The 22,081-nt window shown below is 32.0% G+C and overlaps 2 protein-coding genes across 11 annotated transcripts; one reads left to right on the top strand and one right to left on the bottom strand.

The window, feature by feature from the left end:
• The first annotated feature begins 1,908 nt into the window (after nucleotides 1–1,908).
• LOC122532077 (tight junction protein ZO-1-like) lies at nucleotides 1,909–19,380 on the top strand. Of its 4 annotated transcripts, none has more exons than XM_043660516.1 (18): nucleotides 1,909–1,995; nucleotides 2,608–2,810; nucleotides 7,531–7,700; nucleotides 7,874–8,076; nucleotides 8,151–8,582; nucleotides 8,690–8,750; nucleotides 8,815–8,965; nucleotides 9,045–9,196; nucleotides 9,273–9,567; nucleotides 9,669–9,840; nucleotides 9,929–10,154; nucleotides 10,225–10,399; nucleotides 12,189–12,398; nucleotides 12,577–12,915; nucleotides 13,146–13,381; nucleotides 13,906–14,095; nucleotides 14,173–14,585; nucleotides 19,295–19,380. In XM_043660516.1, exons 2-18 carry the CDS (start codon nucleotides 2,658–2,660, stop codon nucleotides 19,314–19,316), a joined length of 3,600 nt encoding a protein of 1,199 aa, XP_043516451.1. In that variant the 5' UTR covers nucleotides 1,909–1,995; nucleotides 2,608–2,657; the 3' UTR covers nucleotides 19,317–19,380. The 4 variants fall into 4 exon arrangements, with proteins under 4 accessions (XP_043516451.1, XP_043516452.1, XP_043516454.1 ...); XM_043660517.1 differs by lacking the exon at nucleotides 19,295–19,380 and adding an exon at nucleotides 14,770–14,899; XM_043660518.1 differs by lacking the exons at nucleotides 1,909–1,995; nucleotides 2,608–2,810 and adding exons at nucleotides 4,475–4,598; nucleotides 5,559–6,917.
• LOC122532078 (mitochondrial glutamate carrier 1-like) lies at nucleotides 8,660–21,757 on the bottom strand. Of its 7 annotated transcripts, none has more exons than XR_006307441.1 (11): nucleotides 21,623–21,757; nucleotides 19,313–19,379; nucleotides 18,997–19,131; nucleotides 18,702–18,851; nucleotides 18,366–18,502; nucleotides 17,215–17,400; nucleotides 16,988–17,138; nucleotides 16,517–16,764; nucleotides 11,660–12,390; nucleotides 10,862–11,007; nucleotides 8,660–8,945 (listed from the first exon to the last, which is right to left on the bottom strand). XR_006307441.1 is itself a non-coding variant. In XM_043660521.1 (8 exons), exons 2-8 carry the CDS (start codon nucleotides 19,351–19,353, stop codon nucleotides 16,626–16,628), a joined length of 939 nt encoding a protein of 312 aa, XP_043516456.1. In that variant the 5' UTR covers nucleotides 19,354–19,379; nucleotides 21,623–21,757; the 3' UTR covers nucleotides 15,196–16,625. The 7 variants fall into 7 exon arrangements, 1 of the variants encoding a protein (XP_043516456.1); XR_006307442.1 differs by having other exon boundaries at nucleotides 12,151–12,390; XR_006307445.1 differs by lacking the exon at nucleotides 21,623–21,757 and adding an exon at nucleotides 21,391–21,518.
• Nucleotides 21,758–22,081: the final 324 nt, after the last annotated feature.

Below are 22,081 nucleotides of genomic sequence, written 5' to 3'. Positions count from 1 at the left end.
TATTTTGGATAGCTTTTTCTAAAGAAAAAATATTCTCGGGCCAATATTACTACAACTCAAATTTTCACGACATTTAATTTCCACCTGAACTTTAGCTTTGTAACAAGTATTTACTACTTCACAATGTAAACATTATCCTTGCCGGGAGAAAAGAGATATTTATTAAGATATCAGTAATTAAATAGTTGTCGTATCAATGTGATTATACTAGGTGTCTCATTATAAGAAATAAGTGGATATAAAATGTTTTAATTCCTATTATAATACTGTTAATATTTTTGTGTAACATGTTATTTGATATTAGAACCTTTCAAATATTATTTCATTTTTATATTAATTTTTTAATATATGCACAAATTTTGGATTCTGTTATATTTTTTTAAATTTCTGCATGATTCTTAATCTTTAATAATGATTTTCAATAACAGATCAATAACATCTGAGACACCTTGTATATAACGTAGTTGTATTTACATTTGAAGCAGTAAGAATCTGAGTGTTTAGGAATGAAGTATAATCATGTAATTAATTATAGATGAGATACATGTGAGTAATTATTTTTATGCGATTGAATGATAGCCAAAATCAATAGCTTCGATTCATTCACTTTCCCTATTATGATAATAATCAACGTGTTTGTGAGCCAATTGAAGCTGCGTTTCGCCTAGAGGAATTCTACGAATGAAGAAGAAATATTGTTTTATTTTTAGCGTTTAATTTTTTGACTGATTTTCTTGTTGTAGAATTTACAGATACTATGAAAGTCAACGAGAAGAATAAAAATTGTTTAAATATCGTGGAAAATTTGCTGACAGAAACTCCACTGGTTTAATATTGAATAATTAAATGACAGATACATTTACAAAAGTTAAAAAAAAGAAAGAACTTCGACGGAAATTACAACACATTAAAACGTAACATAAATATTCGTCTACTACCAGTAACTTCTCGTTGCTTTTTATACATTTTAATCTGTAGTTTAAATATCTATAGTTTGACATCAATGAGATGGAAACAGTATGTCCACCCTTTGCTAGCGTTCCTCGGAATAAAAAAGAATTTCTTTTCGCTCGTGTTGCATTTTTTACATTTGTTGAAAGTATCCATTAGAATTTGTATTATTGAATCGCAGCCTTTTGTTGTTCAATAAATTTTGAGTGCCTAATCTATGGCTCCCGCATATCTTTAGATGTATACATTATTTTATTTAAATAATTTTTAGTTTCTTTGTCATTCAATTACTGTGTATTATATTTTTATTATATTTGATCATTTTTATATTTTATTATGTCTGAGAATTTCTTACTTTCCTGTTATTGATAAAACAAAAAAGAAGAAAGATGTTTTTAAGCAATTCCAAGTACCATGGAATTGTAGTATTTCCAATCCGGCTCCTTCGTCGTTGAAAACGAAAGGTAATCTTTCAATTGCAGCATCATCTCATAAAAACTATTCTACGCAGCTGTTACTGCAGTCTTCACATAATTTAAAGGTACAGTTACGCTTTCGTGTTCTTCGTCATTCAGAGTTCATTTTCCTAGATTTTCACATTGCCGTGAAAGTTGATTATTACATATGAGTTTTAACTTTTTAATCCTGTAAATCTTTTAGTAATTCTTCTCGCTTTTAAATCCTTCGCAAGTTAAAACCATTTGTTATTTATTGATTTATTTCAATTCTGTTTCTTTTTTCACGCTTGACGAGCAACGATGCGATAAACATCATCTACGTGGGAAAAACACGTCGTAATTTGGAGAATATGAAACCTATGCGTGAATCTGGGGCTTCGTTCGGTCGATAGATCGATCGTTCGTCCAACGAATTACGCTGATTCCAGCGGCTCATCTGGTATCAGCAACACCCGCCACGATAAGCTGGGTTACGAAGCCGCCCACATTTCGAATCGTCCCTCTGCTTACTTTCCGCTGTTCTTTCGTAAATTAGTATTTCGCCGCTCCTCGAACCGAATACTTTTTCCGTGCTTAATCGTTCCAAGTAAGTTTCATCGAAGTCTTCTTTAACGTACAGGCAAATCATTTGTGATTTATCCTCTCTTCTCTGTAGTGATGCGTTCTGGAAGTGAAAAGTGAAATTCAGTGATTCATGGAGCATAAAAAGAGAAGATAGATACTTTACTCTTTTTTTTTTTATGAAGACTATTCTTTGCTAAATCTGGCAATTGAAATTTATTATTCAAGTAACATTTCACCAATGTATAATACATTCTTTTGCAATTGTACTAATCAATGCTAGTTCATGCAAGTTAATAGCTAGTTGCAAATTTGTAAAGTTTCAAATAAGTTCTGAAAAGATCCTAGACGTGAAGATGAAAAATAATTCAATGTTAGTGTCGGCGACGTCATTGTTAAATTTCTATTACGCATCTAATAGAAATTAGACGTTATTAAAAACATTTTCTATTGAAAAAAATAAGAAAATTATTCATTTAAATTTAGAAAGATTTAAATGCTTAACATAAAACACATATTTTAAAATAAAACTTTACAAGAACGATATAAATATTGAACGCTATTAAAATCGCATAATTGAAGTATTAAATTAATCATGTAAACACGTATTATTTTATTTTGTAATTTTTAAACGTAGTTGCCGACAGAAGTCATTGGTGAGGAATCACCAATATTGACAATTTTAAAATGAAGATATTCGGGAAGTTATTTCATCATGGAAAGAAAAAGAAAAAACGACACGATTTAAAAAAAACGTCGCAACGAAGAAAGAATTATGTACCTCAAGACAACTTCCTCTTAGCTGGAAATCAACAAAGAAGAGACAGACGAAGGCACAAGGTAAGCGTAGTATTTTTGCAAATAAACTTAGTTAACAGTATAAAATTTTAAGCTGAAATTAAAGATAATATTTAACAATAGTAGTAGTAATAATAGTAATAGTAGTAATGTGATGATATTTATTTATACAATAAAACGATGTTGCAAGTACCATTCATACTTATGATCAATAGTTTTTGGTAGACAATTCAATTAAAATAAGCTCTCTATTATAAGAATATTATTCCCAAATCGATTTGGGACTTAAAGCCATCGCTAAGGACGCATACAAAGAAAAGCGTCAGTTTAGCTGGAATATGACACACCTCACAAGCAGCTGGAATGTGTCGTTCTGGCTCAGGTATCACTCTTTTGTGTCCCCTATTCTAACTTTCTTTTGGATTCGCAGGTAGTACATTTGATGCAACACAAAACAAATGCAGTACAGGTTGAAAGCCAAAGATACCTACTTCTCGTAAAACAATATTACTGACCCATTAAGCAATCATAAACACATATGTATATGCATGTGTATAACATCTGACATGACGTACGCTTATTTGTCTTTTAATTGACAATTAAAAACAAACGAATTAAACGCCTTGCTTTAACATCACAATACGAGGTAATGCTGAAAAGATAAGGCTGATTAAAGGGATAAAACATTAATTAGAATGAGACGAATTAGATGTACTACTTGTTTTGTTGATACGCCAATTTGGCTATTTTCAGCATCTCGTACTGGTCCACTTATAATATGTGCATTTATCGTCGTGCACGCGCACGTGCGTTAGGTCCAGATGTGACTTTCACATAACGGGTGATTCCAATTCAAATAGATCCACGTCGAATCCATTAAACATTATAAAAAGTACCTTTCATCGAACACTCTACATATTTTTGCATCATGTCATACCCATTCCGAATATTTTTCTATTTCTAATTAACGATTCTATGTACTATTATTTATTTACCACGTTTGTAATTATTTGTGAGAAATTTAAAAGCGCAGAATACAAACATGCAAAAATATCTAAAATATCTAAAATATTTAAACGCCTAGAGCGCTCGCTGTAACATTTAGTGGATGAGATAAATCTTCATTTAGATTTCATCTGTTTGCTCTAATATTCTAAAAATATGAAACTGCATGTACATGTTGCAAACCTGTTAATTATAAATGTTATAGATTATAATACTGATAAAACAACATATCAAGTACGTGCATGAACGAACGTTCATGCCTCGAGATCGGGCCCATCACTAGTGAAGCCGAAAACCGGTGCGCAGACACGCGCATGCTGTGCGCTCCCTACTATTCCCCAGTCCCCTAGTGCAGGTCCGTGAGTCCGTGGTGCCCCTACCATTTCCCCACTGTCCGCGACACGTTCACTCAAGCAGGCTTCGTACTCTTCCCCGCAGCCGCCAAGCCCGTTTCTCATCCGATTTGCGTCGACCTGCCGCCTGCTTTAGCCAAGCCACGCTCCACGAAACTACGAACCGATCTTCGGCCCAAGAATTCCTCGACTTCCTGATATGCGTACAGTCTCCTTTGAGCTGTTACAACTTCTGCTCGTGTACTTTCGTCTCCATTTCAAGTGCTTCAGTGTGAACTCTCGGTGGCCGTAGTGTTGGCGGTGAATCTTTTTTCAGTGTGCATTCTACGCGTGGAACATCGGTCGGATATAATATAAAAAGTTGTGCCAGTGCAGTTTGCAGTACCAATAGCTGGATTTTCTGTTATAAAACACACCGTGGGACCTCCGAGCTTCCTTCTTTCGGCGGACGACGATTCACTTGATCGCAACTGTGAGATGTTTCTTCTCAGATAGAGACAGAATCTCTCTCTCTCTCTCTTTTTTTTTTTTTTGTCAAAAATCATTTTTGCAGCTTTTTCTCTAACTGCAAAAAATAGAGTTCTTTAATTTCGTTTCTGGTTACGTTATTTATAAATATATAGTGAATGGAACAAGTTAATATTAACTGCAAAATGTAAACTATATTTTCAAAGATAATTAACTTCTTATTCTTTATTCAATGATTGCTTTCTACAGATATTCCGGTACTTTTTTCACAGTATACTCTGAAATGAATTTTTCACGTTTCTTTCAACGTAGATAATTAATCAATCTGTAATAAAATAACGTTTAAAGAGTAGATAAATTTTTATGTTAGACTGAATCTTTCATAAAACATTCACTCGTGAAGTGAACGGTACGGAAGTTGCGGTGCTTCCTCGTCGTTTTCTGAAAATTTTTCTCACAAGTTGTCCTTTTCATTGGCCGAGGGTGACTCGGATGATTGGAATTCGTTCTCTGCTGACAACGTGGTAGTGATTTTTTCCAGCATAGCCAGGTACCTTTTCCTTCAAGTTTCTCTTTTGCTAGGAGGCTGTATGTATGTTTATAGAGACGGTTCGAAACTTGTAGACCTGGACCGGTGTTTGGAAAATGGAAGTTTCAATGGTAGAAGTACCGGAATTCTTAATGTAGAAACCTCTAACCGTGTTTCTTGTTTTCCCGTGCAACAAGTGGTTCTTCATGCAACCTTGATCTCTCAACGAATTTTTACGAACCTGCAAGCAATTTGATATATTTTTCATGATTTACAAAGTAGATGTAGTAATTAATAATTCATTAGATAGAATATATCTTTAATCGAAAGTTGAAAGAAACGAGAAAAATAATAATTCGCAGTGACAAAATTGTTTCAACGTGAAACTCTTCGCGAAACAGGCGACATTCATGTACGAATTTTATAAATTTACAGTTCTGTGTGATGGAAGATAGCGGATGCTGATGAAAGACACAGACCTGCAACAGTCAGCGAACGTGCGAAATAAGCTAAGTAAACAGATTAGAAACACCTCGATGTAATTCACATTTTGAAAGCTGCCGAACAGAATTGTTCAAAGGAGAGGAGAATTTCTCGAAGGAAGGAAATTTCTTTCAACAAAACACACCGAGTGATTCAATAATTGAAAATTGTCGTGCGAAAAGTTTAAATAACAAAAATCGTTTTAATATGAGAAACGTTCCTAATAATTTCTAGAAATTATCGTCGAACGTATGACGAGCAAATTTAAACGCATGAAACAGAAACGAAGAAAGAGAGAGAGCGAGCGGCTAATTAATTTGTTGAAATCGAATTCGAGTTAAGATCGAAACGGGACGTTCAAGATCAACGAAGAAACTCTGGCGTGTAAAATATGGAATCAGAACGACGAAGAAAGTGAAGGTCTGGCCACTCGAAAGGAAAATGAAATTCCATAACTACGCGTTGCTTTGAATTGTCCGCGTGTTTGCGCTCGTCGTGCAGGTAGCACGATTGGGAAAAACTCATTTATTGGAAATGAGGTCGTGCGATCCTGTGGTGTAGAATATCGTAGAGTATTCGTACAGTAGAACAGAGCATCTCGTAGGATAGGAGAAAAAAAAAGAAACGAAAGAGCCATTAGATGTATCTGGGATGCACGTGGGATTGGCTGTCCTTACGCCAATGTTTCGGACGCCTATGCGCTGGAAAATTCCTCCAAGAAAACGTACGCCCCCATCGTCCGTGTAATGACCTGGAAACATTGATTGCTTTGTGGCCAATTTCTCAAAAGTAAAGTCCAAGCTGGAAGAAAGGAAAGAAACAAGAGATTAAAAATTTTAGACTTTTTTTCTTTTTCTTTTTTCGAGGAATAAAAACTCCGCGAAGTAAGATAGAGAAGATAACAAAGGACAGATTCCAAAAAATGAGAGATTGAAAGAATTAACTTCGATCTGCTAAATGCAGTATACACGTGTCGATCTCAACTGTTTATACAGATAAAGAGATTGAAGAATAAAAACGTGTCGGTGGAAAATGTTGAAATCGAAAGAAGTGTAGATTGTTGCGCGAATGTGGAATATCTTTTGCAGAAGATGCAACTGTAGTCCAGAGGAAATATACAATAGAAGAGCGTAGTCGAGATGACCGTTCAGAGGTGTTAAGGGGAAAGACGAAATTTTCAGGACGAAGTCTCCCGACACAATGGATAGAAACGATAACAACGTGGGTGTCGGAAATTCGGGAAATACCCCGAATTCATCTTCGACGACCCATGGTATTCTTCACAATACTTCCGTTGGGACCGATGCACAGGTGCGAACCAACAAAATAAACGACGAGTATTTCAAACGTATCGTTACCTTTGTTTCAGAAAGATGAATGAAAAAAAGTTTGTAAATACTTTTTGTTATAATCATTGTTGTTGTGAAAAAACTCTCTGCCGAGAGAACGAACGAAGAAGAAACGAGGAATCTCTCCGACTTTCTTTCGAAAAGTTTTTCAACAGGCCTGCCTTTGGAAATCGCTAATTCATATATTCAGTTTGAGTATCACTCGATTGAATTTATAGATCGCGATTGAAGATAAAACACGATTCTAGATTTCGTTCGAGTTAAATATGCGTTAAGTAGGGGAAGAATCTTGTTAACGTGAACCCCTAGAATTTCCATCCAATTACCTGCTGCTCCGCTTGTTTCCTCGAATTCTTACTAATTCTGCTCCGCGAGGAACTAGGATTTATATATTTATATATTAATTTTAAACAGATTTTTCAACAAATCCGCGAAATATTCTCGAAATGATATAAAACTCGTTATCGTAACATTGAAAAAAAGTATATGCGAGCACGACAATGAGTATAAATTTTTAAATGAAAATTCGTCGTAAAAATCTTGCAGTCTTGTACCTTTTTGTGAAAATCTTTCAGAACGGAGACAGAGGATGGGAGGTTCATCATGTTACTGTTACCAGAGTTCCGGGCTACGGATTCGGGATTGCTGTTTCCGGTGGTCGGGATAATCCCCATTTCACTAATGGTGACCCTGCTATTGCCATTTCTGATGTCTTGAAAGCTGGGCCAGCCGAGGGGAAATTGCAGTACGAACATTTATGGAAATAATTTTACATACACAATTGCTACTTCTTACTTTTACTTTACAGTATTTTGATATTTAATATATTTGGTATATTGATGCTTAAAATTGTGATTTGTGTAATAGAAATTAAAAATGACCATTGCCGTACTAACCTGCGGAATGATTATTTTCCAGAGTAAATGATCGCATAATATCCGCGAATGGAATATCATTGGAAGGTGCCGATTATGGGGCAGCCATTCGTGTTCTCAGGGATTCTGGATCAACAGTGCTTTTAGTCGTTAAGCGCAGAGCTTCGTCGAATAGTTCTGGAAATCTAGGAAATTCCACCCTTCAGAGTCATCGCTTGACTCTAACGAGAAATAACAAGAAAGATGGTGAATATAAACACCCTTGACATTTTAAATTTAAAACATTTCGGAATTCAAAAGTTAAATTAATTTTCCTTCAGATTTTGGTATTGTTCTTGGGTGTCGTCTTTATGTGAAAGAAGTGACACGAGATAATACGGGAGTAAAACCGGGGGACGTTTTAACACGAATTGGCAGCGTGGCTACGGACAACATGAGTTTAAAGGAAGCTAAGAAACTGATGGATCAGTGCAAAGATAGACTGTCAATTGTAGTAACCCGAGACAATTCTTGCTGCCACGTCCAGCAACAGGCAAAGAGTGAAACTGGAGAATATCTTTCTGGGACGACAAGTTATAGTAGCCAGAACTTGTATGTTCCACCCCCAACGAGGCAACCAATCGAGGACAAAAGCAATCTTGTTCCCAGAGGTCGTACCAGAGGACCATTGATGGATGTATCTCTTAGTCAGTTAGATCTCCCTGCAACTCCCACAGTAGATCCTCCTAGACCACCACCGCCTAGACCAGAAGGTACAGTACAAAATCACAATAAAAGGAACAACATAGTAAAAAGATGTCATTAAAATTAGTAAAATGAAAAAAGTATGTATATAAGACAGACTTATTTTTCTTTTTAGATTATTACAGTACAAGAAGACAGTTGTACGACGAAGATTTATCTAGGAATAAACTGCCAATGTAAGTTACATTACCATTATCATCACAACAATTATGTAAAGTTTATTGTACCATTAACTTTTAGGCCTGATCCTCGATTTATCACTTTTCAAAAAGAGGGATCAGTGGGCGTTAGATTAAGTGGAGGGAATGAAACTGGCGTTTTCGTGACGGCCGTTCAAGCAGGAAGCCCGGCATCTCTTCAGGGTTTACAACCTGGGGATAAAATTTTAAAAGTGAGATCTTTTTCATCAATCTTCTTTTTAAAACAAAAAGATCGAAATTAAAATGAGATTTTAATATGTGTTAATATAGATAAACGATATGGATATGAAAGGAGTAACAAGAGAGGAGGCTGTGCTCTTTTTACTCAGTCTCCAGGAACAGATTGACTTGATTGTTCAACATCGACGACAGGAGTACGATCAAGTGGTAGCATCTGGAAAAGGTGACTCTTTTCACATAAAGTAAGTATTATGTAAAATTTAACCGATTCAAATCATTATTCGTACGTTTAACGAAAAACTTCATGGAACATTGCAGAACTCATTTCCATTACGAGCAACCACAAAAAGGTGAAATGAGTTTCCGTAGCGGAGATGTATTTCATGTTGTAGACACACTGCACAACGGTGTTGTCGGTTCGTGGCAAGTGTTTCGTATTGGTAGAAATAATCAGGAAGTACAAAAAGGTATTATTCCAAATAAAGCACGAGCCGAGGAGCTAGCAACAGCGCAATTCAATGCAACAAAGAAGGAAATGAGTGCCAGTGAAAGCAGGGGTAGTTTCTTTAGGAGAAGAAGAAGCAGTCATAGACGTTCTAAATCTCTTAGCCGAGTATGTTTCTTTTTGTATCTATTTAACAAAACCCTTGTGTTTGATAATTTAGTTATGACAACGTTATATAATTTTTTTTGTTTGTTATTTCTGATTTTCAGGATCACTGGGATGATGTAGTATTTTCAGACAGTGTTAGCAAATTTCCAGCCTACGAGAGAGTAATTTTAAGACATCCAGGTTTTGTAAGACCTGTTGTATTGTTTGGTCCTGTTGCGGATCTAGCTAGGGAGAAGTTATTAAAAGACTTTCCTGATAAATTCACGTCTCCGCGTAATAAATAAGAAACCTTTAATTCACGATTAAAAAAAAAATAATTTAAAAGTTACCTATTCTTATGAAATTATTTATTTGTTCATAGAGATGGAAAATCAGTTGGATGACAACATTGGAAAGAATACGAAATCGTCAGGTATCATTCGACTCAGTGCTATCAGAGAAGTAATGGATCGAGGAAAACATGCTTTATTGGATATTACTCCAAACGCGGTAGATCGATTAAATTACGCGCAGTTCTATCCTATAGTTATTTTTCTGAAAGCTGAAACGAAACAGATTATCAAGGAGATGCGAGCCGGAATTCCTAAGTAAGTATTTTTCAAACAGAACTTAGGTTTTCAAATACATGAACAAGACTATCTTCAATTTTGTTTCTAGATCGGCACATAAAAGTAGTAAAAAACTTCTGGAGCAGTGTCAGAAATTGGATAAAATTTGGGGTCACATCTTCAGCGCGGTAATTACATTAACCACGCCGGAAGCTTGGTATAGAAAACTAAGAGAATTAATCGATCGACAACAACAAGGATTACTCTGGATGAGTCAAACTAAGGTAAGAATGTTTATTAATTTCTTAACTTCTTCTCCTTTTGTTTGATGCTCAACAAATAGCTCAACATGGATTTAAATAACTAATTAAAATAATCGCAAGTAAATATTACAATTTTCTCTCAAATTACTGATTTAAATCTGTAATTTAGTTTTTATATAAGTTTTATATGAAAAGTTAGATAATCATTGTTTGTATAAAAACGATAGGAATATTTCAATTCGAACATCGTACGAATGATGAAAATGCTACTAATAAGATTGAGTGGAATTATATTGATGAAATTATTTTATAATAATTTATTATAGCCGTCGTATGGTCGACAAATGACGTGGGAGCCATGTCATTCGTCCGGTGACCCTCGTGATTTACCACCTCCTCCTGTACCTCCGATTTTGAAAGAAACCGTATATCATGATGTAAACGAAAATGACACATATCACGCGGACAAGTTGTTTTCGTTACCTTCTTATCCGTCTCTAACTTCTGACGTTGTCCGTGAGCAATTTTTCGGCTATATTTGAATCCCGCTTTTCCTAGTCAGGTGTCTTGATTATCATGTTCAAAAACAACTGTGTATGCTATTCTCTTGATACTTGAAACGTTCTTTGCTACATAAATGAAAATTTTGCATTTATTTCGAATTTTTAAATAAAAAGTTTAGTTTTAATCATTAGATTAGAATTGTGATTGGAAAATACTATTCAATTCGTTTAAATTTATTACTTTAATCCATGAAAATTAGAGTCCATTCAAATTAATTCTACATTAAAATTTACTATTATTATGTTTTAAGATATTTGAGACACCTTATAGTTTATGTTCGATTTAATTTGCATGGCTGTATGTTCATAGCTTTTAGGGCAAATCATTATAAGTTCAAGACAAATAATCTCATAATATGTTATTAAAAGCTAGTCAAAATGAACAAGAGAACACTTTGTAATTTTCTATTTAAAAAAAAAAATGTATGTAAAAGTCTTTTCGAAAATAAACTAAATAGGAAAATCACGAGGAATGAACAAATTTAATTCATGATTAATCAATGATATAATTAATATAATTTTTGACTTTAGTTATAATAACAACAATGTACAAACTTGAAGTGTTAATAGAGTAATACTAATTATTTTTTTCTTTTTAATTATACATTCTTTATCAAAAAATAATTGAAAGGTTCCTCTACACACTTTAAGTTGTATATATATTAAATTTTATAATTAAAAATACAATTTAAAAGAAGAATTAAGAAGGATATATTACCGAGTAAATATATAATGTATTGAATTAATTAAATCTATTTTATAGGAAATCTTTTCATCATTCATCCTGCATTTTACAAGACTAACAGAATTTTTGTGGTATATTTTGTTTTGAGAATCATGTGAGTTCTCTTACGTAATTGTCCAACATTTTTCATTATACGCATAAATCGATCTAATTTCAATCTGCTCTATAATCTTCAAAGTAATTTAACTGTATTTCAGAATTAAACTTAACCGAATGGCAAGTATTTGTTTTTCGTTTAAATTTTAACCCTTCCAGACGTTATCATTGTGCAACATAATTATTATAATTTTTGACTTTGTTTTCATGCAAACGATCCGACTAAAATATTTGATAATTTTTTTAATGAACTATACAGTTTTTTATTTACGAATAATTCGTTGATCAGTATTCTGAATATAAATCTTATAACGCTTATAAATTTTTATAAGCGTAGAAAGTCTGAAAGGGTTGAATAGAGCATAAACCTCTGTAACGTGTTGTCCTCTATGTCCTGCGATGATAGCCAGAAGAAGCACTCTCGGATGACTTCCTATTCCCGATGACTTCTCGCCTCTCCTATGCTTCCTCTCCGGAGAGTGACTTGGAACTCAGTCCGGCACCAGCTTTACCGGGTGCCCTAGGTGTACCGTCTAGATTGAAAAGCAGTTCTGATCCAAGCATTGCCACGCAAGACGACATTGCTGCACCACCTCCATATTCGACCACTTATCAAGTAAAAAATTTAATTCTATTAATTAAATAATCATTATTACTTTTATAAAATTGAAACAAAAGAAAATTTGAGTATATAAATTCTCTTGATAAATGAATGAATGAATGAGATAATCAGTTTGTAGAATACTTACATTATTTTAATAATCATAAATTCTCAAATACCAATCTTTTTCCAGCAATCGTTCGAACAACCAAAAAGAAGATCTCAAGGAGGAATGGGAGACGGAAAATATGGTTTTTCACTATCGGGGCAAATTAGCAATCAATCAGGATCACCAGAATATTTAGGCGGTTCATTCGAGCCACGATCCTCTCATCACAGTCCTCCTGATTTACCTCCAAGAGTGGATCGCAATGCCAAGCCAAATAGTCAACAACAAAGAAATACTATAGGAAGATCGGCCCAAGAACGATTGCTAAATAAAACAGATTCAGTGTTGGACGTTGCAAATTACATAAATGCAACACCTCATAAAGCTAATGCATCGTCACTTGAAAGGACCCAACCAAAAGCGGTAAAAACAGCTTAAAGTCACTGTGTCATTAATAGGTAGCGAATGTTTATACACATATAAAAGAGAAAAAAATTCATGTAAAAGTATACAACAATTTAAGAATCCAAAGTACTTATGCACTTGTTATGATATTTAATGAAAGAAACAGAAGATGAATTTCTATAAACATCCGCCGTGATTAGAACATTAATAGTAGAAATTATTATGCTAATTTTACTATTTGTTCATAGGGAAGTTACGATAGTATGTCTTCTTATGATTCTTACAATAATACAAATGGAAATACCAGTTACGGTGCGCCAGGTTTAAATACATCAACTGGTCGCTTGGGTCCTAACGTTCCAGATGATTTAAAGAGCAGTAATGCACCAGCAAGACCACATGATCCTTATAGATTCACTAGATCGACTGCACAACCAATTCCAAATCATGATTCGCAACCACGGACTGATTACGCTAAATACAGGTGTGTACTTCTTATCAGGTGAAATCAAGATGTAATCAAATTAATAACTTGTGGTCTCTGCAGAGAGAAAAATCTATACGTGAAAATATTCAATGTTATTTTAAACTACAGTTCTTTTACTGTTTTTCTTTATATTCTAGAATGATGGCGCGAAAGCCTCGACCATTGAGGAGAGCTTGTAGAATTTATATTTCTAGCCGAGACACATTAGTTTGAATTCCATTATATTTTTTTCTTATTTCATATTTTATTAGATACACGCACATTTGTATAATTTTACTCATTATACGCTATAAAAGAGAAGTTGATGATATTCTTAAAGAATTTTATTTTGCAATTTGAATGCACTATCCTATTATTAAAGTTCATCTTATTAATTTACTTTATATTGGATTCCTAGCTTTTATTTTATAGAGTAAATATTCTTTGCTCCTATTTTCATATGCTTTATAATTCTTTATTATTATTTATTCAGTACCTATTGTTCACCTGTATGCTAGAATATTTTGCTTTGTATATTGTAGCCGCACAACTGATTACAAGTCGATAACATTACCACAAAATAAACCTGGAGGATCCTACAAGCCAATACCGCCTCCAAAGCCAAAAAATTATAGGCCACCACAAGCAAATTTGACTCAATCAGAAAATAATGGAAACGAAGTAAATAATACTCATCAACATTCAAAGAGTTATTCCATTGCTACTTCTCATGTAAGTGAAGTACTCTTACAGAAGATTATTTTCTAACATAACAAAAAAAAGTAACAGTAAGAAATTTTTACTTTCAGGTAGAAAATACTAACAACGTTCAACGAAACAGTGGACAGTATTACTACAACATTCCGCCACCAAATCGACACGATTCAAACCTCGGAAATTCCCACCACAATTTAAGTCATCTGTCTACGCCCGCGCACAATCACAGTTTGAGTCATACACATGCTCACTGTAGCCCGCCAATGTCAACCCACAGTCACAGTAACAGTGCCAGTCAGTTGAGTCTTGGTCTCTCGCATAATAGGAATAGTGTTAATCACAATGGATATGTTGTGAACAACGGACACAACGCACCTGGACAAGGTTTTCCAACGAGTCCGGGGCATAATCGAGAACCAAGTGGGCTTGATCTTGCTGGAAGCAGGGAACAAAGAGGAAGCGCTTTTGAACTTTACCGCAAACCTGTACATCATTACAATGCAAGGTAAAGCACTTACATTTGTTGTATATAATTTATTTTCTTAATTTTATTCATTTAAACAAACTAAAGGAGTGTGGATTTTCAATTTTTTTAATTAAAAACCTTTGAATCTTGTAAATAATATTAACATCTAAGTATTACAAAAATTCTATTCGAATATTTACAAAAAATATTCTTGTTATTACAGTTAACATGCGCAAGGATTTATAGTCTTTCTAATGACAAAAAAAAAAATGAAAATTATTAATCTTGCTAACTTGACATTAACAACATATAAATATTTGAACTTGGTGAAAAAGATTATATGTAAATGGATATAGACAACAGATATACATAAAAGAAGTCCCAGGGAGAATAAAAAACTAGGAAATTGAATCAATTTCATTCTTTTTTCACTTTGACTTTGTATATACGATTTTAATAAAAAAATATATATAATAATGTTTTGCAAAAAACAATTGTTAAATAAAATTTTTTAATAAAAAGTATATTAGTGAAAAAATAATCATGTTTCTTTTTTCTTGTAGACAAATCAAGTTTACTTAAATAATCTATTATTATCAAAAAATAAATTTTCTTTGGAATATTTTTGAGAAATGAGCCAACATTTTCACAGGGCAGATTTACTTTTGTACAATTATACATCAATAACATTAATATTTTTATTATATTCTCAGAATTCTCTTACTAAAATTGACAATAAATTCCCATTTGGGAAATTTCTCTAGAATCTCTCCACAAAGTTTTCTAAGGAAAGAACGGAAGAACAGTTTAACCCTTAATTGCTATGATATTTAGTAAATTTTTTAAACAGATTTGATACAAATCTATAAGTACGTCTGTAAATAAATAATTTTAAAAAATAGAAATATTATAAACAATATTTTTATATTAAAACAACTTAAGGTTTTTTAATAAGTCAAAGATAATTAATCGTTAACAAATCGTAAAACAATATATTAAATTTCAATTTAAAAAAGAACTATGTATTTTTTGTGCACATTTTATACTTGATCATACCAATTAAGAGTTATTTTGTATCATTTAATTCTTACAACTATAGTAACTTTTGACAATTGAATTAACTAGAATTCACAAATATAATTCTTACAAAATGTAAGCTCCTGTTATCACGATATACTATACCAGTGTTTCCATCATTATAATATAACAACGTAAATAATACAACGTAAATAATGTAATCAAGTTTTTTCATGATGATTTAATATTCATTAATGATATGATGTATACGAGCTTAGATATGTAATACTTTGATTATAAATTTCTGCGTCAACTTATTTGTGTTTCACAAATTGTATATAGAATAAAAATAATATTTAAAACTAATTCTTTATCTTACTTTCCAAAAATGTTAGTAACTTATCGTGGAAGTTACAAACGATAAAAATAAAGATGTTTGGAAACACTGGTTGTTGAAAAAGTAATATAGAAAGAGATAGGTAAGATAGGGGTAATAAAATCTACGATTTATGACTAGTTCGTCAATAATGAAAATAAGCGAACTTGTTCGCAAATCATGGATTTCATTCTCAATTGAATAATAATACTAATAAGAATCATCGTTATTATTTATAAACGGTGATCTAGTAGCTCAACGGAACCTTGATTATCCTTAAAAATTACAAAAATATATAGAAACAAATTAATATAATTGATCATTCGATTGTACCAAATTTTTTCTTTTTTTATTAAAATCAAATATCTCATAATTTAATTTGGTTAAACATGTGCTAAAATTAAAATCGTGTAACTACGCAATTTTTCATATTTTAGTAATATTTATGTCTTAGAGGAAGTTTAAATCCATTTTATTTACAGTAACATTTTATTTTAAACAATTTATTACGTATAACGCTACCCACGTTAATCCGATAATCAAGGTTCTCAGATAATTAAGAAAAAGAGTAACTCACTTGCTTAGCAATTAGCGAACCATATTAAGCGAAAATACATCTATAACGCGCCAGTTATTGTCAGTAATCCCAGAGTATTGAGACGGCACAGGAAAGAAGAGGGCAACGTTTAATTAAGACCCAACAGCCATTCCGCGACGCCGAGGTAGTAAACGGTTTGTGCAATCCCGAAAAGGGGTGCTATTACGATCATTCTACACGCTCCACCTTTGAAGAACGCAGTTGGACCTTCATTCTTCAATGTTTTACTATTAAAATAAATAAATAAATAAATGACAGCTATGCTGTTTTATCATTTATATAATTTACTAAAGTCATAATTGTCTGACAGTGTGAGATATTGTGACCGTTTCTCATTAATGAGAAAGATTCAATATTTAACGCGTTCAGAATATTTTGTGGTTTGATATAACAATTGAGAAAAAATAATGTGTCAATTATATCATAATTTTATATGAATATTGCACTTACGTTATGCAGTCCAGTACACCATTATATGTTGGTTCACCGGGTGCCTTTTTGATTACTTGTAATCTTGTTTTGACTACATCAAACGGATTCACTGATAACGCAGCTATAGAACCAGCGGTACAACCAGCCAAAAACGAACACCAAAATACAGCTAAAAAATAAAACGAAAAATATTAATAAAATTCTTAAATCACGAATAAAACTAATAAATCTAATTAGAGACTTACAAGAGCCATCCTCTCTCTTAGGCCCAATACTATTCAGTCTAGCGAATAATGGAAAGTAAATAACAGAAAATGTGACATCTCTAAGCGCTGTTGCACCAGTACCTTGGTAAAGACCCAAAATGCCTCTTTTTCGTAGTAAGTCTTTCGTTAGTGATAACGCCGACACCTTTGGCACAACTTTTCCTGCTGTAATAATTATTTTCATTTATATATTTAAAAAATTTTATCTTTTAAATTTTAAATATTGAAATTATGATATAATAATACAATAATTAAAATTAAAGTTATAATATATAATTTTTAACTGAAATTATATTCATTTTACGTTTAGTGTAATTTTTAAATATAATAAATAATGCAATCATTGCTATTAAAATACAGCTAGTTTTAAACACTTATTCGCTGTTTTATTTGTCGTTCTTTAAAATGCACAAAAACAAGCTACGAAAATTATGCCAGCAGTTGTATGAGCTAGTAATACTCAATGTGTTAATGAATTCTAGTCAACAGTTAGTTGACCAACTACCAATAACACACAAGAAGAACCTTCAATATGTATGGAAACGACACACTTTAATAAATCAGGCAAAAAAAAAATTTTTAATCTTAAAAATTGGATATTTGATAAGGAAAATTATCCAATTTTAATAAGGGGAAACCCGGGGAAGTCATGAGAAAATATCAGACTTTCGGAAATTAAAGAGCAAAAGATATTAATTTTTTTTCTGGAACAAATCAAAGTTTAAAAAAAAATTTTGGATTTTTGAGCTTAAAACTTAAAATAAACGGGATTCTCTTAAGCCGTTTACCGATTTATATTTGACTGTCATTACATTTGTTGCCATCCATTTGTAATAATTAAATCTTCCTGTTTCTAATTTTTATCGGATAATGCAGATGTCATGTAGCTGCAAAGAACACGAATCGAACGAAATCAAATTTCCTGAGTTCAAATTTCAATCGTAATTGATTAGAAATTCCAGTGTGATTGTTCTTAAAAAAGTTATAACACATATTGACATACATATATAAAATGTAAAATATTCTACATGTTTATGAAATAATTCCTAATTCTTGTTAATCTAATAATTTTTTGGATAATTCTTAAACTGTATTCTAATTTTTAAACTGTAAATAATTTGCAAAATTACCTTCTTTTGCTGCTGCTGCTACTCGTCCAGCATCTTGCATTTGAATTTTTAGTAGTTCCATCGGAGTTGTGACAATAATTTGACATGCTCCAGCTGAACCACCAGCAAGCATTTCACGTTCTAATGGCAGTTGCTGTCTGTGCAGAAAATTGATGCTATAACTACTATAATTGTTTCCCTTAATAATCGATTACAATTACTATATATACGTATGAAGGATATCGAGATACGGATATGAATATCAAATTAATATGGAAATTATTACTATTGCTATTAGTATTATTCTTGGCAGCATTATATTTTTATATGCTTAAGAAAATTGAAAGAATAACATACCCAGGTCCGGTAGATAAGTAATGTCGAAAGGTATCATTGGCAGTGAGTTTGATTGCTTTCTCTGGTGTGATTAAGAGAATATTCACGCCAGATCCTTTATACATGCCAAAGTAACCTTCAGCACTGTAAGTCTTCTTAAAGCAGTCAAACCTAAAGAATTTCAAATTTAATAAAAGAAATATTTTATATTTTTTTAGAAGTCGACTCAATGTTTATTGTCTCAATCTTTCAATGATATTTATGAACATTATATAAATTAAATTAATATTATTTGTTGAAAGTTGTAACTACTTACATAGATTTGTACATTCGTTCGCCATTAGGACCGACAACTTGATTCTGTAATCGTGTTTTAACCAAGTCCAATGGGAATACCACAGAGACACCGATAATACCTGCGATCCCGCCATTTATAATTTTTGGAAGAAGTCTAAAATTTATTTACAAGCTGCATATAACACTCTATTCGTAATTTCCTAATTATTAATTAATAAGTTTAATATGCTTATAATATTATACTCGAAAAATTCTAATTGACAGTGTATTTAATAACACTTAATAACAGTATATTTTTGTTAATTATAATTTTTCAGATCAAACGGATTACTTACTTAAATTGATTTGGAGCTTTTTTCACGCTGTCTTTTTCCATTGAAGCTATAATTTATAACTTCCTCCCTATTACAAAATTACATTTTCGTATTAGAATTTATACATAGTAAATACAATATGTATAATATATGCAACGTAATTGTATTACATTACATAAATTATTAAATAAATATCAAATTATTCACTATATAAAAATTTATATAGGCCAGTATACAAATATATTATATCTTATAACTTTTTAATTAATATTTAATCAATGTGCAATATAATATATTGTTCTCAATATAAATAAACATGAAACCTGTTTATCATTGGGATTTAAGAATTACAAAAAATTTTTTGTACGTGGAACTTATTTGCGTATGTATATAATAACACGTACATAGCTATGCATACAAATAGTCCTTTTTATTCTGACATATATCGCTACTACTTTCAACTACTATTTCTCGGCGAGAAACATGACCTGGACACATCATTGATTTCTTGCGAAAGCCAAAGCTTCCAACAGACGTCATAAGCATCACTTTGACTGACAACGAGAACGAGCATTTAAACATTACGAGAAATTAATAAATATATATGACAACTATTTCAAATAAGAGATATATTTTCCATTACGTCCATCATAGACTTTGTATTAGTGTACATTTTAATAATTCACTGATAAAATTAATAAAATTTTAGAATATTATAAGATAAAATTACGCTATAACACGACTTACAAATTTTTTATATAAAATATAAAATATAATCTAATATGTATAAATTATATAAAAAAGATAACTAACTTTGATATTGTAATCTAAAAAAAAAAGATCATTTAAATTCAGAATACATAAAAATATAAAAATACATCTTTTTAGATTTTTTTTTTTTGAAGCTTCAATTTTGGTTCCTGAACGAAAATGAGCAATCAGCTAAAATTCAACGTTTTCAGCGATTTTCAACACATTACAATTTAAGAGGTTTCGACATAAGTGTCGATCGATTTCTCTTCATGGAATTCTTTCACTCTGACAGACTGACTCCATCGGAACAGTTTTACTGAATAAATCGCATTCTTTTTTTTCTTTTTTTTTCTTTAATTATTTACGTAATTTGAATTGGCCAATATATTATATAACGAAAATACACAAAATGGGTAAATATGTATTAATATATTAATTTACTAATAAATGTATTAACTTTACTAATAATTTCCGCTTGTTACGTTTGCCCAAATGCGTTGGTAACTAAAGCAATAACGGTTTGATATTTCAAACTTCAAGGAAATTTAAATTTGCGTGTGAACAATTAATCTAGCAATTATTTTAAAATGTTTTATATTTTGAACGTTCATACAGAACTTACGAGTTTCATTTAATCATGCAAATTCTAATTCCTCTCACGCTGTTTTAGACATTTACATTTTCAAAAGATACACCAACACTCTGCAGCAAGTTCTCAATTTAAATTTCTACAATTTTATGAGTTATCTGATCTTGACTGTAACATAATAAAAGATAAAGGAGACATTACATAAGTTGATATCTGCATAATAAGAATTGCATTACATAGATACATATTTGCTTATTGAACTATGTACATATGTACATACATATGTACATACCTATATGAAAACATATATTACACATATATGTATAAGCATACGTATATGTTTCGCGATAAAGCTTATACATCCAAATTTTATTTCAATGTAAATTAAACAATATTAATAAATAATGCGATACACGCATAATATAATGCAGTAACTACGTCACGATTAAAAACATGTATTAAAAGTTGAATATTGATAAAAAAAAAAGAATGAGTAAACATGTTTGAAAATGTTGTAAGGAACATCTCAAGCACGGAGATAAACAATTTATCGATTAAATACGCATCAATTAGGTTTTATCAGTTAAGCATTAAATGATAATGTCTACATAAACAACACACGTTAAATATGGATGAAACAATAAAGTAGGTTAGTTAGACAACAACCGTATCACCTGAAACTATATGTTAGAAAGGTTAGATCTTAATTCGTAAAATCGAGATCTTACTTCGCGAGATTTTAATTTCAGCCACTTACATTTCATGGAAAACATTTCTCAATTAAGGAAAAGTATCCAATTAAAATCATCGACAATCAATCAATTCTTCGAACATTTCGTCAAAAGTCAATACGTTCGAATAAACAACAAAGAACGGAAAACAATGTGAATGATGGTAGACTAATTGTTATCAGCAAGTTATAGTTTCAAAGTAGTTGGTGAAATTTCGGAATGACAGCCAACCGGAAATTCAGCAGAAGACATACTCACCGATTGAAAATGGAGAGTGGTCGCTCGCAATATCCCGTTGACAAAAAGCAATTTTTATCATCGAAAGCGACAGCAGTGGCGACGTTGGAAGAAGCTCAATCTCAAACTGGCAGTATTACTAGCATTATACCCGGGAGATTTCGTTTTCACCGAGGATCTCGAGAGATAAAAGAGAACTCTCGATCACGGTCCACGGGTAGTACCGTCGTTCACTTACGTCACAAGTCACACACCAATCACAATGGCCTGTATCAACGAAAGAAAGAGAAAGATATAAATATAAATATTTCTGAGCGGCGATGTTCTTTGTTTAAACGTTTAAATGATATAAATTGAAGTAGTTATTGATATGTAATATTTGTAAATAGATTGACATGCATTGTATACAATGTCAATAGAAACAAATTTTAGCGTATGCATAAATAAAATATATCCCTGAACGTTCGAGCATTGTCAAAT

The sequence above is a fragment of the Frieseomelitta varia genome, unplaced genomic scaffold, assembly GCF_011392965.1.
Source record: "Frieseomelitta varia isolate USP_RPSP 00005682 unplaced genomic scaffold, Fvar_1.2 scaffold_433, whole genome shotgun sequence".
Lineage (NCBI taxonomy): Eukaryota > Metazoa > Arthropoda > Insecta > Hymenoptera > Apidae > Frieseomelitta > Frieseomelitta varia.
The sequence above is the reverse complement of the archived record's forward strand: the minus strand, read 5'-3'. Positions and strand labels throughout refer to the sequence as shown.

Coding starts and splice junctions, on each gene's coding strand:
- LOC122532077 (XM_043660516.1), top strand. CDS start 2,658: ATGAAGATATTCGGGAAGTTATTTCATCATGGAAAGAAAAAGAAAAAA. Junction 10,155..10,224: donor ATGCGAGCCGGAATTCCTAA/GTAAGTATTTTT, acceptor TTTTGTTTCTAG/ATCGGCACATAAAAGTAGTA. Junction 10,400..12,188: donor TCTGGATGAGTCAAACTAAG/GTAAGAATGTTT, acceptor CTGCGATGATAG/CCAGAAGAAGCACTCTCGGA.
- LOC122532078 (XM_043660521.1), bottom strand. CDS start 19,353: ATGGAAAAAGACAGCGTGAAAAAAGCTCCAAATCAATTTAA. Junction 19,132..19,312: donor AAAGCTCCAAATCAATTTAA/GTAAGTAATCCG, acceptor AATAAATTTTAG/ACTTCTTCCAAAAATTATAA. Junction 18,503..18,701: donor TACTTATCTACCGGACCTGG/GTATGTTATTCT, acceptor TTTTCTGCACAG/ACAGCAACTGCCATTAGAAC.